Below are 17,655 nucleotides of genomic sequence, written 5' to 3'. Positions count from 1 at the left end.
CTATCTTGAGACCAGAAGAACTAGATGGTGCCTGGCTACTACTACCAACCATTCTGATCAGGGTCACAATTGATGGCTCCTGAAAGAAAGAGAGAAAATTGTGGAACAGACTTCCAAATTCTTAAAGAGTCTTATAGGACCCACTGAGGCTGGAGGAATCTCCGAGACTATTGTCCTAAGATACTCTTTAAATTTTGAAGTAAAAAAAAAATCCCCTATAAAAAAAATAGCCACCTTTAAATAGCTGTTGAGCTCAAAAAGTAAAAAATGTCAGTCTTGAGTACTGCATTCTTTTTAAAAATTATCTATATGAGATCAAATAGACAATAGTTACTCTAAAACATATACGAGAAGTTTGGGGGACAGTGAATCTAAGTTAATGGGAACGGAACAACTAGAACAGAAATGAGAATGCTGACAAAATATCAAGAATATAACCAATGTCACCGAATATTATGTATAGGAACTGTTGAATGGGAGCATGTTTTGCTGTGTATATTTTTGCCAATAACACAACATTTAAACCTACCCCTCAGTTACTCCAGTTACTGAGATGCACATAAAAATACTATTTAAATTCTTCAACAAAATGCATGCTTATGGGACAAAGATATTTTTTTCTATCTGGGTAAAATGAGTGCCTGCTTTAGAAATCGACAGTTACCTACTTGTTCATGGAAGAAGAGGGAAAAATGGCACTGTAAAGTTTACAAGAAGCTACATCAATCTATTCAATTTAAAGGACTGGTCTTTACTCAGAGTATATAATTTTTTAATAAGCGGGTATTAAAATTTTCTTTCTTTTAGAAATGATTAAGATGGTAGATGGTAGTTTTGAATTTTGAACTATTTTAAATATTATCATTTATTTTGAAATTTTACTAAGCTTATCTCGTCCAATCATCCATCTCCCTGGTGGCCAAATCCTTCCTCATATGCATATTTATGTCCATGTCTCTTTTCCACATCTACTGCCACCATCCAAATTCAGTCTTTTATCATTTCTGACATCACACCTGCTATCTCTTCTCTGCCCCTGCTGTCTCCTCTCTTCACAATTTCACCTACATGATGCTACTCATTTAATCTTCCTAAAACACCACTTTCATTCTGAGAGTTCTACAATTCTGCTCTGCATTTCCTAGGGGATCAAGTCCAAACTCCTCACCTTGGCATCCTAATGGAATTCATTCTCCCTTTTCTGTCTCTCCTACTGTTCCCTAGCCCTAAACTGGTCCCCTCACTGTTCTCTTAACCCTCTTTATTTTCCCATCTTTGAGCCTTTCCTCAGCCACTCCCCCTACTAGTAATATCACTGTCTTTACCTATTAAATCCTTTCCAGCCTTTAACATCTACCTTAAAACTCAGTAACAGCAGGTAACAAGTGAATACTTACCATGTGCCCGGCTCTAGTTGCTTTACATGTGTTCATTAGCTTAATCCTCACGACAACCCTAAGGAGCAGTATTATCCCCATTTTACAGATCAGGGACCTGAAGCATGTCACATAGCTCCAGATCATAGAGCTTTTGATCTTCAATCATGAAGCCTCAACCATCATGAGCCGCAACCATCTTGCTGTATTATCCACGAGTTCTAAGACTCACTCTTTGACTGTCCCAAAAGAAAGCGACCTCTCCCCTCTGAATTCCTAGACAGGTAAACCAAAACCAAACCCACTGCCGTCATGTCGATTCCAACTCATAGCAGCCCTACAGGACAGAGTAGAACTGCCCCAAAGGGTTTCCAAAGAGCAGCTGGTGGATTCAAACTGCCGACCTTTTGGTTAGCAGCTGAGCTCTTAACTGCTGCACCACCAGGGCTCCAGATAGAAATAAATTTGCGAAGAAAGCCCATGAGACTGGAAAAGCTGCAAAGAGGCCCAGGAATACAGCAAAAGGGCTTGCTTCCCAGATTAGCCCGCATCCAGGAGCTCACCTATACTGCTCCTGCTCATAGAGGTCTGCCACAATCGTCAGCAGGCGGCTGATGAAGGACTCGCTGCTGCTGTCCTTGTTAGCTTGTGCGGCCAAAAGAGTGCATCTCTTCTCTGTTTCTGCCAGTTTCTTCTGCAGCTTGACATACTCTTGTCGGAGAAGCATCAAGTGCTTCTCCAACTTGGCCACCTCCTCTGTAAGGGAAACAAAGAACCCAAGTTTACCAGGTATAAAGCAAACAGCATTCACTATTCCCTCATCCCACAGATGGGATGGCTACCAAAATGATTAGACACATGACATTTCTACTCTTTCTTCGTGATACTCGTACAGGACCAAGAACTGTATTGTTTCATGGTGCTGGTCACTAGGCTAAGCAGACCATCATGGTCCAAGGATTTCTCCTCTCAGTTTCCCTGAAGCTCGATATTCTATGTATGACAATAAACAGACACACATGAAGGCACTAACAGGCACCTGCCCTGCAAATCCTTTACTATACAGACTGAGTCTCAAAGAAAGGAGAATATCAAATAACCTAGAAGACTTTTTCAAACTCAGGCAACATCTTTGCCCCCACTTAAGAAAACTGAGCTACTGACCATAACTCCCATCCTACCGGCAACCACTCCCATTTAAAAAAAAAAAAAAATTTTTTTTTTTTTTTTTTTTTACATCATGCTTATTCAGAGGAAGTATCCCTCCCATACCCAAGTTTAATCCCTCCACCTGTGCCCTGAATTCCATTCTTCCTCGACTCCCTCACGACCTTTCCAGCAACTTCAGTCTTTCAACTGGGTCCTTCTCAACAGCACACAAACCTGTTCATGTCTCTTATCTATTAAAGCAAAGCCCTCCTCTACACTACACATCCTTCCATCTCCAGCTACTACATGTCATTTTCCTCACCTGCCATTTCTTCATTCTGCCTCCACCACTCCCTCAAAACTCCTCTCACTAATGCCCTTCGAACTGCCAAATCCATTGCCAATCGTTCTCCTCCTAGACCCCTAGGACACAGTACGGGCAGTACCCGACGACTTACAGCATATTCGAGTTACAACGAACCGTTTTTTTACGACTGTCTTTTTTTGGTTTTTCTTTTTTTTTGCACACCTTATCGTTACTAATATGTAGCAATACAATGTTGCAGTCCATAATTTGCTGAATGTTATCATTCTCTGAGGTTCACTCACAGATGTTTATATGTAATGTCTCCAACACCCAAAGACAAATAAAGACTGGATTTATAAAGATACTGATAATAAAAAGCAATAATAATGAAAACTTAAAAAAAAAAAAAAAAGGTATTCGACTTAGGTAAGAACCATCTTACAATGGAGTCGTCAGAACAGAACCCCATCATAAGTTGGGGACTACCTGTACATGACAGTGTTACCCATTCCTCCCTTCTTCTCTTCTTTCACCAATCACAACACCACCACCCCCCTCTCCCGATCTGGTTTCCCATCTCTTCCACATGCTTCTTTCTCTGCATCTCTCCCAACCCTTGATCACTGGCACTCCCAGGATAGAACCCTGGGAGTGTTTGAGTTCTATCCTTGGCCCTTTTCTCAACTATGTATTCTCCCAAGGCAGGCTCAACCAGGTCACTGGCATCAACCATAATCTAGGTGTCAATGACCCACAGATCTAACTCTCTAGTCCAGATTGCTCTCCTTAGCTTCATCTACCCATCTGCCTAACAGACATTTCCCCCTACTGGTTCACGGACACCTCAAATTCATTATGCCCAAAACAAAACTTCAAGCAAATGTGCTCTTGCCTCCTATGCTCCATATTCTAATAAATGACACTACCATCCATCCTAGTCACTCAAACAAGAAATAAGTCATCTCAGATGTCTCTTGCTCACTCACACGGCCCCAGCCTTACCCTATCACTCACTCAGCAAACACTATTGACTTTCCCACTTAAATATCACAGGGAATCCTTCCTATCTTCTGTATCCCTGTCTCCACTATGGATTTAATTCAGGCCCTCACTTATCATATCTGATCTCGTCCTCCAATGTGAAAGGATTCAAGTGTGCATCTCAGAGCCTATCATAGAGTCTGACACACAGATATACACTAAATATTTGATAAACTGAGTTGACAAGTAAAATCCGATTTTGTAAAACAGGATTCCTTTATCTTCCCAATTTCACCTCTCCACACTTACTGCTCAATACCTGATTCTTTATAAACACAGAAACAATCAGAAACTGGTTCAAAAACAATACAGGGATGGTTACGTAACTTAAGTGGCACGTGAATTTGCAGCATTATACAACCATTAATTTTTTTCAAAGAAATACGTAATACTGAAGTATATATTCAAAGAATAATTTTAACAGAAAAAAGCAAGCTGTAAAACTAAATATACTTCATAATTCCATTTTATTATAAATATGCACATACGTGAAGAGTAAAAAGACAAATTAAGTACCACAAAGTATCAGTAGGTCTCACTGAGGGGGGGGTTAAGGTAGATTTTTTCTTCTTTGCCCTTTTCTGTATTATTCAGGTATTCTACGACAAATATGTCTTGCTTTCATAATTAGAAAACATATTTTAAGAGAAATTTACTTAAATACTAACAGACTATTGTTTTCATACACATACAGTAGGGCACCTTCATTTTTCTCCTCTTCTAGAGGTTCTATGTTAATGCTTGGAGTAAAAAACTGGATGTGAGTTTCAGGTATAAATCAATATTCCTGGACAAATCAAGTAGGAAAGCTCCTGCAAGACGAAAATTTGCTTTTAGCTGCTCACCACTGTGTTCACAAACTACATGTTCAGATGAAAATTCCTTAACATTTTTTTTTCAAAATACTGCAATTATTTGGCTTACTATCTAAACCAAATATTGCTTTAAAAAATATTGGCTAAAGGAAAACATTACTTACGATGATCTTATTATAATATTTTTAAATATTGGCAAGTAGCACTACACAAAACCTCTTAGGCAGACTTGGCTCTGTGCTTTTATTCTGGTGTGACGAATGTACACAGGTCACTAGTTTTAAAGAGTTCTTCCCAGTGACTCAGACTAAAGAGCCAAGAAACTGCAATTATTTACCTCAATCGTGGGAAGCGTTTCACACAGAGCAATAAGTTCATTTGATGGTACCAAATTTATACTCATCTGGAGAGAAAGAAACAGGTGACTGGCCTCTTTAAAGAAACACTGGCGGTAAATTTCTAGGTATGGAAATAGAATATGTGAAAGCACATGAAATTGAGAGTAACAATAAGCTCTTTCCAAAAACTGATATTATCTGTAGCAAAACAAATCTATGATGTCAAAAGTCATGATAATGGTTATCTGTGGGGGGACGGCACGGGAACGGCAATTGGGAGGGAACGTTAGGATGCCCTCTGGGGTGCTGGTAACTTCCTTTACTTAGTGGTGGTTACATGTATTTCATTTTGATAATTCATTGAGCTCTACACTTATTTGTGTTTTTCTGTATGTGTATTATGCTTCAATCAAAAAGTTAAAAAAAAAAAACAAAAAACCTGATAGGTGAGTTTTGGAGTCAAACTGGTAGGGATCCACATCCTTCAGTAACTAGCTGGGCAATCAGCTACAACCGATGACTGCCCTGACAGGGAACACAACAGAGAACCCCTGAGGGAGCAGGAGAGCAGTGGGATGCAGACCCCAAATGCTCATAAAAAGACCAGACTTGGGGGGAGGGAGGGAGGGAGGGAGGGAGAGGGTTTTTTATTGATTAATCAGTAGAAAAGAACTGCTTTGGGTGAAGGGAAAGACAACACTCAATACATTGAAGGTCAGCTCAATTGGACTGGACCAAAAGCAAAGAAGTTTCCGGGATAAAATGAATGCTTCAAAGGTCAGCAGAGCAGGGGCGGGGGTCTGGGGAACATGGTTTGAGGGGACTTCTAAGTCAATTGGCAAAATAATTCTATTATGAAAACATTCTGCATCCCACTGCGAAATGTGGCGTCTGGGGTCTTAAATGCTAACAAGCGGCCATCTAAGATGCATCAATTGGTCTCAACCCACCTGGAGCAAAGGAAAATGAAGAACACCAAGGTCACACGACAACTAAGAGCCCAAGAGACAGAAAGGGCCACATGAACCAGAGACCTACATCATCCTGAGACCAGAAGAACTAGTTGGTGCCCGGCCACAATCGATGACTGCCCTGACAGGGAGCACAATAGAGAACCCCTGAGGGAGCAGGAGATCAGTGGGATGCAGACCCCAAATTCTCATAAAAAGACCATACTTAATGGTCTGACTGAGACTAGAGGAATCCCGGCGGCCATGCTCCCCAGACCTTCTGTCGGCACAGGACATGAACCATCCCTGAAGACAACTCATCAGACATGAAAGGGACTGGTCAGCGGGTGGGAGAGAGATGCTGATGAAGAGTGAGCTAATTATATCAGGTGGACACTTGAGAGTGTGTTGGCAACTCTTGTCTGGAGGGGGGATGGGAGGATAGAGAGAGAGGGAAGCTGGCAAAATTGTCACGAAAGGAGAGACTGAAAGGGCTGACTCAATAGGGGAAGAGCAAGTGGGAGTACGGAGGAAGATGTATGTAAACTTATATGTGACAGACTGGATTTGTAAACGTTCACTTGGAGCTTAATAAAAGTTAATTAAAAAAAAAAAAAAAAAAACCAGACTTAATGGTCTGACTGAGACTGGAAGGACCCCAGTGGTCATGTCCCCCAGACCTTCTGTTGGCCCAGGAAAGGAACCATTCCCGAAGCCAACTCTTCAAACATGGATTGGACTGGACAATGGGTTGGAGAGGGATGCTGGTGAGGAGTGAGCTTCTGGGATCAGGTGGACACTTGAGACTATGTTGGCATCTCCTGCCTGGAGGGGAGATGAGAGTGTGGAGGGGGTTAGAAGCTGGTGAAAAGGACATGAAAAGAGTGGAGGGAGAGAGCAGGCTGTCTCATTAGGGGGAGAATAATTGGGAGTGTGTAGCAAGGTGTATATGGGTTTTTGTATGAGAGACTGAGGTTATTTGTAAACTTTCACTTAAAGCACAATAAAAATTACTTAAAAAAAAAAAAAAAGACCATGGGCAAGATCAGTTTCTTCATCTGTAAAATAGGGGAAAGCCTACTTTTCAATGCTTTTGGCAGAATTAAATGACAACCACTATGACTGGTATATGCACTCAAAATCGGGGTCATGGCAATCCAATAGGTCATTACAAAAGTCTGAGGTGATGAACAAAAGTATAAACCGAAATGGGAAACACTGATAAACACTAAATGAGCCACTTTAAATATTGTTGTTGTCGTTGTTAGGTGCCGTCGAGTCGGTTCCGACTCATCGCGACCCTATGCACAACAGAACGAAACACTGCCCGGTCCTGAGCCATCCTTACAATTGTTATGCTTGAGCTCACTGTTGCAGCCACTATGCCAATCCACCTCGTTGAGGGTCTTCCTCTTTTCCACTGCTCCTGTACTTTCCCAAGCATGATGTCCTTCTCCAGGGACTGATCCCTCCTGACAACATGTCCAAAGTATGTAAGACACAATCTCGCCATCCTTGTTTCTTACAAGCGTTCTGGTTGTACTTCTTCTAAGACAGATTTGTTTGTTCTTTTGGCAGTCCGTGGTATATTCAATATTCTTCCTCAACACCACAATTCAAAGGCATCAACTCTTCTTCGGTCTTCCTTATTCATTGTCCAGCTTTCACATGCATATGAAGCGATTGCAAACACCATGGCTTGGGTCAGGTATACCTTAGTCTTCAAGGTGACATCTTTGCTCTTCAGCACTTTAAAGACGTCCTTTACAGCAGATTTACCCAATGCAATGTGTCGTTTGATTTCTTGACTGCTGCTTCAATGGGTGTTGATTGTGGATCCAAGTAAAATGAAATCCTTGACAATGTCAATCTTTTCTCCATTTATCGTGATGTTGCTCATTGGTCCAGTTGTGAGGACTTTTGTTTTCTTTATGTTGAGGCGTAATCCATACTGAAGGCTGTGGTCTTTGATTGTCATTAGTAAGTGCTTCAAGTCCTCTTCACTTTCAGCAAGCAAGGTTGTGTCACCTGCATAATGCAGGTTGTTAATGGGTCTTCCTCCAATCCTGATGCCCCTTCTTCCTCATACACAAAGTCTCTATTGACAATTCCCAAACCAAAAGGTATAAAGCCTAACATGCTTTCAAAGTCAGCACCATTATTCACCTAGAAGGTATACAAGTTAGGCTGCCCTTTAAAAAAAAAAAAAACTATCAGGAGGCAACTCCTAATCTACCATTGTAGAAAGTCAGTCAATGTCTAAAACTGATCAATCTAGAAATGGCAGTGTAAGCCTTAAAGGTAAAATGAGACATGACAACCAGAAGTGTTCAAAGTCATTATCTCTGGGGCAAAGGACTGCAAGGTAGAAAGAGACAGGGCAAAACTTATTTTTCTGTTACAAGCCTTGAGTTATTACCTGAATTTTAAATCTCTGTGCACTTATAAAACAAATGTATTGTTTTATACAGATTTTAAAGATTATGAAAAACAATTTGAATTATTAGGAAAAATAAATAATTTTTTAATGCCCAAACATAAGGGTTTTTATATATCACAAAATTTTAGGATAAGAAAGGGCCTAAAGAGTAACTCCCGGATGAATCAGACAAACAGAAAGGAGACAAGTACACAACCAGCAGCCCACCAACTCTCACCTCTCAGACCAACTCAATGACTGCTCCTATGATTACTCCAAAACAGCTGCGTAAGAATCACTTAGGCAGTTTGAATTCTACAGAGAACTCGGATTCCATAAAGCTGGGGTGGGACAAGGAAAAGTATATTTTTAAAACAGGCCCAGATGTGGGAATTGCTACCTTCGAGAAAAAGTTGAGGCTCTAGTACCTACCTCCCCATATTACACAGACTGATCTGGGAATCCTACTGTTTAGAAAGACGGTGAACTGAAACGCAATTTTTTATGCACTCATTGGTTTGTTCAAAGATTTTCATCTTTTAAGACAACTGAGTAACGTAGTTATTCAACAAAAATGTATTAAGCCCCTAAGAAGTACCAATGTCAAGGTAAAGAAAACCATCAAGCACATGCTTTTACAAAGTTTACAGGGTAAGAGAGAAGACAGGCAATTAAATAAGCCAATTCAATAAAACCTGACAGCACTCTGCCGGGGATACAGATGGAGCAAGAAGCAAGATCACCTGGCTTAAACTAGAGCAAAGACAGACATCCCAGAAAAGTGGTGTTTCACTTGTAAATATGTAAATTAAAGCCTATGCCTGTTTGTAGCATAACTGGGTCCAGATGATGCAAGGAAAAGGCTCTAGTCTTTTGCTTTCTTGGTGAGATTCTTCTTTAAACTAGTTTTAGTCAACAGGTTTACTGAACAGATACAGTACACACTCTATGAGAAATACAGTCAGAAGCCTAAGCCTAGCCTCGTCCTCCAAGAGCTCACTGACAAAAAATGCCTACCACATACCTGCCTCTGCTAAGTCAACAGAAAAGGCTGGCCACAGGACACCTTACCTTGCTAGTTCAATCTGAAGGTTGCAGAATCACACCGCTACCTGCCTGAGAGACAGTTTCTAAGTTTTCACAGTGGTAGCTTGTGGCTATGGACTGGAGATTTTTCTTTCATAAAAGAAGCTGAACCCTCTAACCTTGGTTTCAATCACACATATTCTAGCCAATCTAAGTATTTTGGTCCTCAAGAACCCCAACCCATCATGAGTATAAAATCAGAACATAACTCTGTATTCCCATTTCACTTAAGCAAACTACCAATCTGGAAGTACTTCTGAAGCACTTACCAGGCACCAAACATTAGGGTAGAGTCACAGTTGCCTTTGAGAGTTTTTTAAGGGGGCAGTCTAACTTGCACCTCTTCCAAATGAATAATGTAGTATCAAAAGTAGAATCAAAGTAGTATCTACAAGGAATTCAAAAAGAGAGGAGGGGCGAGAATCTGGATACTAATTTATGTACTAAGGTGTACAACCCAGGCAAAAGCTGAAACAGAAGATCAGTGGAAGATATTAGGATGAGCAAGAACAAATGGGAGGTAAGTGAGAGGGGACACTAGGAGGATATTTGCCTTCAGGGATGGGAAGCTGCTGATTCCTCTATCTAACCCTTAAAATAGGGAGATCCTAAAAGTCCTGTTTCAGCCATTTCCTCTCTCGGCTCTCTCAAAGAAAACCTGTACATTTCCTTGAATGTCAGGTATACACACATAATTTCAAAATCTATAGCTACAGCCCTAGGCTCTCTCCAGAATTCCTGACACAAGACATAGCTACAGAAACTATGAGCAGAGAAGAGGCAAGACAAAAGCAGGGCTTCAGGACGTGCAAACCATTTAGTGCTCAGCTACCTGTCAAAAGGTTGGCAGTTCAAACCCACCCAGAGGTGCCTCAAAAGACAGTCCTGGTAATCTGCTTCCAAAAGGTCGCACAGCTTGAAAACCCTACGGAGCAGTTCTACTTTGCACACTTGGGGTCGCCACAAGTTGGAAATGACTCGATAGCAGCTAACGACATTCACCAATCACGGATATTCCCTGGCCCACCATCTTGGAGGAAACCCAAAGGATCACAAATGCACCTCGTCAGTTTACAAACACCTATCAATGGTACTGTGATTGCCATACCATCTCATAATATAATGGCTAGAGCACTCATGGTTCTGGAAGAACTGGATATCCACACTGAAGAAAGTGAACCCCAACTCTTACTTCCTACTATATAGAAAAATTAACTCGAAACAGATCACAGATCTAAATTTAAGAGTTAAAGCTATAAAACTTGGAGAAGAAAACATAGAAAAAAACCTCAGTGACCACAGATTTCACAAAGATTTCATAAACACCACAAAAAAGCATGAACTACAGAAACAAAAAAAAAAGGATAAACTGGACTTTATCAAATTTTAAAAAGTGTTCTTCAAAAGACACAAGAAAATGAAAAGTTAAGTCACAGACTGGGAGAAAATATCTGCAGAACATAGATCTAACAAAGGACTTGTATCCAGACTATATCAAGAACTCTTAGAACTCAATAATAAAAAAACAAGCCCCTCGAAAGAGCAAAAATTTTGAAGACACTTCACCAAAGATAAAACCAAAAACCTGTTGCCATAGAGTCAATTCCAACTCATAGCGACTCTACAGGACAGAGCAGAACTGCCCCATAGAGTTTCCAAGGAGCTCCTGGTAGATTCAAACTGCCAACCTTTTGCTTAGCAGCCACAGATAGCACTTAACCACTACACCACCAGGGTTTCCAATTAATCATTAGGGAAATGCAAATTAAAACCACAATGAGATATCAGTACACACCCACTAGAATGGATAAAATTAAAAAGACTTATGATCTGCTCAAATAAAGATTACAGACTAGGAAACCCCATGGGGCAGTTCTACTCTGTCCTATTGAGTTGCTACAAGTCGAGATTGACTCCAAGGCACACAACAACAATAACAATGCTAAGTGTTGGCAAAGCTATAGAGAACTGGAACCCTCATACATTGCTAGTGAGAATGCAAAATGGTACAGCCACTTTGGAAAACAGTTTGACAGTTTCTTGTAGAAGTTAAATACACATTTGCCAAATGACCCAACAACTCTACTCCCAGGTATTTACCCAAAAGAAATGAAAACATAGGTCCACACAAAGACTTATACCTGAATGGTCAATGAAACTTTATTCATAAAAACTGGAAACAACCCAAATGTCTACGTGGTGAATGGATAAACATATTGTGGTACATCCATACAATGGAATACTACTCAGCAATAAAAACACTGATACAAGCAGCAACATGAATGGATCTCAAAAAGCAATATTCTAAGTGAAAAAAGACAGACACAATCACTGCATGATTCCATACGAAACCCTAAAAAGGCAAAACAATAGTGGTAGAAAGCACACCAGTGTTTGCCAGAGGCCAAAGGAATGGGACTGATAGCAAAGGACCAAGAGAGCTTTTTGGGATGATAGAAATATCACAATGGTGGTGGTGGTGGTGCTGTTTATACAACTGTAAACATCTGTCAAATGACAGGTTAAACAGGTGAATTTCATCGTCAGTTATGCCTCAACAAAGCTAACAGCAGTAACAATAATAAAATTCTGTCTCTGGGATGTACCTTGAAATTGTTTTCTTCCTTTCTGATCTGAACACCATTAAACCAACTTTGCTTTGGGCCTAACCATCTCTCACATGCTTTTAACCAGTCCCCCTTCTCGTCCTTCCCTTCGCCATTCTGTTCTATATACATCATCATTAATCTTCCTTAAACCACAATTCAACTAACCAAACATCTTTAGCTTGTTCACCATTGGCTACAAAAGTACAAATTTCCTACTGCAGAACCCAGTTCCTCTAAGAAGTTTCCTGAGGGCAGGAACTATCTTATTTATCTTTATATCTCATTTGTAGTACCTTGAAACATGTGGCAAGGTCTTTGAACATTCAAAAGCTGCACACAAATGGGGGAATTTTAGAAATCTTATGACCTAAATAGGTCAAATTACATGACATTGCCTACCGTGGTAGGCTGAAAAATGCCCCCCTCCCCAACCAAAAGACATCCATGAGCCTATTAACATTACCTTACATGGCAAAAAAAAGCGGGGAGGGGGTAAGTCTTTGCAGATGTGATTAAGTTAAGCATCTTGAAACAGTGAGATTACTCTGGATTATCTGGGTGGCCCTAAATGTAATCACATGTATCCTTATAAAAGGGAGATTTGACACACACAGAGGAAAAGGCTGTGTGAAGACAGAACAGAGAGAAATTTGAAGATGCTGCCCCTGAAGATCCAGAACAATGCAGCCAACCAGTCAAGCAATGAGAGCAGCCACCAGAAGCTGGAAGAAGCAAAGGACAAATTTTCTCCTATAGCTTCCAAGACAGTATGGCCCTATCAACACCTTGCTTTTGGCCCAGTGATATTGATTTCAGACTTCCAGCCTCCAGAACCATGAGAGAATACATTTCTGTCGTTTTAGGCCACCCAGTTTGTGGAAATTTGTTACAGCAGCCACAAGAAACTAATACACTGATCCTTACAAACAAAAATTTAATTTTCAAGCCCTAGGAGCTTCTTGCTGGATTAGCATTAACAACACAGTTCTATACAGTAAAATAAAATATACAGTTCCCTGTAATGCTACAATAAAAGAAAAGGGGGAATTAATATTTTTTTACTATCTCCTATGGCAGTTAAGGAGCCTGGTGGTGCAGTGGTGAAGAGCTCAGGATGTTAACCAAAAGGTCAGCAGTTCAAATCCACCAGCTGCTCCTTGGAATGAGGCAGCTCTACTCTGTCCTATAGGGTTGCTATGAGTTAGAATCGACTCAGTGACAATGGGTTTGGTTTTTTTTTTTTTTAATGGCAGTTAAGTTCTTCATAATTATTATTTCAAATTCTAACCACCATATTCAAAAAAGCATACCATTTAACAGATGAAATTCATTTAGGTTAAGTAGACTGCCTACCATCACACAATTAGAAGGAGACAGACTCAAGATTTAGGGTCTTAAGCCAAAGCCCGTGCTCACTGCACTGTATCATGATTTCAGCCTCAATATCAAGGCATCAAACAAAGATTAATTACCCACTTCCCATTGCCATCGAGTCAATTCCAATTCATACCGATTCTATAGGACAGACTAGAACTGCTCCATAGGGTTTCCAAAGTTGTGATCTTTACAGAAGCAGACTGCCACATCTTTCTCCCGCACAGTGGCTAGTGAGAACTGCCAACCTTCTGGTTAGCAGCCAAACATTTAACCACTCACCACCAGGACTCCCTAAGGTTAATGAACTATTAATTAATTAATCAGGGGACTGGATGTGTTCTTTCCACCGCCCATCTTACACACTATTTCTATTCCCCTCTCCCGACCCCAATTCTAAACCATGTTGTATTCATTAAGTCTTCTTAGATCACTAAAACCCTGACATTTCCTTTTTCTACACTCCTCTAGTTCCTGCATTCTAACCTCAGTTTCGGCAGTCAATTACTGTTCTTTGTAAAATCCTGTAATGGCTAAATGATGTTATCCCAACTCTGCTTTAACTGTGTCCAATAGACAAAAGAGAAATGATCGTAAAGGCTGTGATAACATCCTATTTTGAGAAATACGAGAATAACTTTTTGTTCTAGGCATATATGTACCAGGGTCTTCCACATACAATATTTCAGTAAAGTAGTGCCTTCCCAGAAAGTACTATCTGCTTTGCTGACATGAGAATAAGAAAGCTCCTAACTGGTGCTGAATAACTACCACTACTACTTTCCTAATTCTGTGATAGTGAGGATGGAATTTTTCTTTCATGGGGTTACTGATTATTCATTAATCAGGAGTTCTAAATATCGGAAACCTGTTTAGTGGAGAATAAGAAAATAACAAGTGAATATATTTACTATTGAGATCGCAAGTTTACACCATACAAAAAGGAGAAGGCCAGGGAAGGGAAAAGAAAATTGCAATGCCACCTAGAGGTCAGCGCAGAGGGACAGGAAGAGTCAGAGGTACTTCTGACCGTCTGCACCCTCCCCATTCACTAAAGAAAAAACAAAAATTTGGACATTATTAAAAGTATGATGGTACTAACAAGCAATTTATATCTTGACTTTTCACCCTTTTAAAACTCTAGCAATAGTAACTGTCAAAATTTGAATGCTCTGACAAAGTCCAAAAGCCATCATTTAACCAAAGCTTACTTTTAAAAAATCTTTTCACGCCAGTCACAGACAAAATTTACTACCCAGGACTTCTTAGAACTGAAAAAGATGAACACACACACACACACACGCGCACACACACAGTCATGTTTGTCTTAAAAAGATTCAGTAAAACCCAGGTTTTATTCAATACCAACTCAGTTTGAAAAAAATGTTCTGTAGGCTATGTTGATTTTCTCTGAATCAGAATTTTTAAAGCTCCCCAGGTGATCTCAATGTGCAGGGTTCTCCAGGTTGAGAACCACTAGTCTGAACTAATGGAATGCCTGTACAGAGGAAAGAACAGATGCAAGAACTTCACAGAATCCCACGGGATTTACGGACTGACTGCAGAGTTAGGGTAAAGTCTTGGATGACTCTAGGTTATTGGCTCAGGAGTATGGCTGGACGGTGAGGCCGTTAATCATCAATGCAGAAGAGAAAACTCAGTGAAGTACAAAGCACAGTATGCAGGCTTACTTGAGAACTTTGCCCTCTCCTCTCTGTTCTGCAAATTCCATTAAGGCTGATACTGTGTCTTGCTCACTTTGTCATCCCTAGCACAGTGGTGGTGTCTGCATCTAATAGAAATGAAATACATTTTTCCTGACTGTAATTCAACTCTTTTACATCTTGTCTGCCTGTGTCTTAAGGCCAGGGGTGTGACTTCTATACTTCCAAAACCTCACACTGAATAGCACTGATCATAGGGCTGGTTTCATAGCAGATGTTCATAAGTAGTAGCTACCTAGCTGATTTCCACCCGAAACACCTGTCTGACTAGAAACATTTCCAACTGCCTAGAGGTACAGCAAGGTATGTCCAAAACCACGGTCAAGATATTTGTTCTAAAACCTGTTCATCCTCTTCCTGTTAACAGCCCAGATGTTATCCCAGTCATCCAGACCTAGAAGCCCTGAGGCAACTTTCATACCGCCCTTGTTAACATTCAAACAGGTTTCAAAAGCCATGTCTTTCACCTCTTCTAGTCTCTCACATCAGTCCTCACCAGCTCAAAGCCCCTACCAAACAAATCCATTCTCTACGCTGTCATGTCAACACACCTCATGTCACTGCCCTGGCTGATATCTTTCAGTAACTCCCCACGGCCCACACAATAAAATCCAAATGCTTAGCCTGGTATTCAATGTCTTGCATAATTTGGCCGTTAACATATTAACGTATTTTTCCAACTTCACTTCTCACTATTTCCCCTACATGGAATGACCTCTCCCCATTCCCACCTCCCTGTGCCAAAAAACCCATTGCCATCGAGTCGATTCTGACTATAGCAACCCTACAGGACAGAGTAGAACTGCCCATAGGATTTCTAAGGCCATAAATCTTAGCAGAAGCAGACTGCCACATCTTTCTCCCACAGAGCGACTAGTGGGCTTGAATCACCAACCTTTCAGTTAGCAGCCAAGCACTTAACCACTGTGCCACCAGGGCTCCTTCCTGTGTCAAAAAACTCCAAACTACCAAACTCATTGCCGTGGAGTTGATTCTGACTCATAGGAACCCCGTAGGACAGAGCAGAACTGCCCCACAGAGTTTCCAAGGCTGTAATCTTTATAGAAGCAGACCGCCACATCTTTCTCCCACAGAGCAGCTGGTGGGTTTGAGCCGCTGACCTCTCAGTTAGCAGTCAAGCGCTTAACCACTGTACCACCAGGGCTCCTCTCTGTGTCAAAAAGAGGCCTATTTTTCAAAGCCCAGCTCAGACACTACCTCCTACAGCAAAGGCTTTCTCTGACCACCCAAACCATACTCTCTACCACTTCCCTAAAAATATCTTCCTATTCTGAACTTTCAAAGTAACTCCTAAGCATTTTTCACTTTTTACCTTACAATATAGTTTCTCATACACGTTTTTTTATCTTCCTTCCTAGACTGAAGAGTTCCCTATGAATAAGTTCTAAACCAAACCAAACCCGTTGCCGTTGAGTCAACTCCAACTCATAGCGACCCTATCACACAGAGTAGAACTGCCCCATCAGGTTTCCAAGGAGCGCCTGGCGGATTTGAACTGCCAACTTTTTTTTTTTTTGGTTAGCAGCCATAGCTCTTAACCACTACACCACCACGGTTTCCAAGGAAATGAAAGGCAGAGAAAAGTAAGGAATGGTAAGGAAAGGGATAGTACTCTAGGAGGTAGCCAGACTATATGTAATTATTAATGGCCTTGGATATTTGTTGAATGAGTGAAAAAATAAATGAAGAGACAAATATTAAAATGGGAAAAAGAACAAAGTTTCTTATCTATTTCTACTGGCCTACACTGATTAAGCATTTCTGGAACAGTGCTGCCCAACACTTTCTGTGATGATGCTAGGGTTCTAAAAACATATTCTGTGCAATAAGGAAGCCGCTGGCCACAGGACTATTGAGCAATTGGAACGGGGCTAGTGCAACTAAGGAACTAATTTTTTTTTAATTTGTTGTTTTTGAGAATATACACAGAACACACACTAATTCAACAATTTCTACATGTATAATTCAGTGACACTGATTACATTCTTCAAGTTGTGCAACCATGCTCGCCCTTCTTCTCCAAATTTTTCTTCCCCTATTAACATGATCTCAGTGCCCCCTAAAGTCCCCATCTAATCTTTCGAGTTGCTTTGTCAATTTTATCCCATATACACAGTTCTTAAAAGAGCACATTGCTCAAGGCAGATATTATTTACTAGTTAAGCTAAACTGTTGTTTGGTTTAAAGAAGACTTCAGGGGATATTTTTGGTTTAAGGTTTAAAGATCATCTCAGGATTATCATTTCAGGGGTTCGTCCAGCCTTAATGGCTCCAGAAAGTCTAGATTCCACAAGAATTTGAAATTCTATTCTGCATCTCCCCTTTTTGATCAGGATTGTTCTATAGAATCTTTGACCAAAACAATGAACTAAACTTCTAATTTTATTTCATTTTAACTAATTTAAATTTAAATACCCATATGTGTCTAGCGGTTACTGTATTGGCC

General features: G+C 40.5%; 1 protein-coding gene across 3 annotated transcripts in view; it reads right to left on the bottom strand.

Moving 5' to 3' along the window:
• Positions 1-17,655, bottom strand: part of ANKFY1 (ankyrin repeat and FYVE domain containing 1) — a 94,317-nt gene that overhangs the window by 71,550 nt on the left and 5,112 nt on the right. For 2 of the 3 annotated variants that reach the window (XM_049861239.1, XM_049861240.1), the window contains exon 2: positions 1,940-2,132. In XM_049861239.1, the coding sequence (XP_049717196.1) occupies positions 1,940-2,132 (193 nt within the window). The remainder of the gene's footprint in view (positions 1-1,939; positions 2,133-17,655) is intronic. The other variant, XM_049861243.1, reaches the window with a different exon arrangement.

This window comes from Elephas maximus, chromosome 19, assembly GCF_024166365.1.
Source record: "Elephas maximus indicus isolate mEleMax1 chromosome 19, mEleMax1 primary haplotype, whole genome shotgun sequence".
Lineage (NCBI taxonomy): Eukaryota > Metazoa > Chordata > Mammalia > Proboscidea > Elephantidae > Elephas > Elephas maximus.
This window is presented reverse-complemented; position numbering and strand designations above follow the sequence as displayed.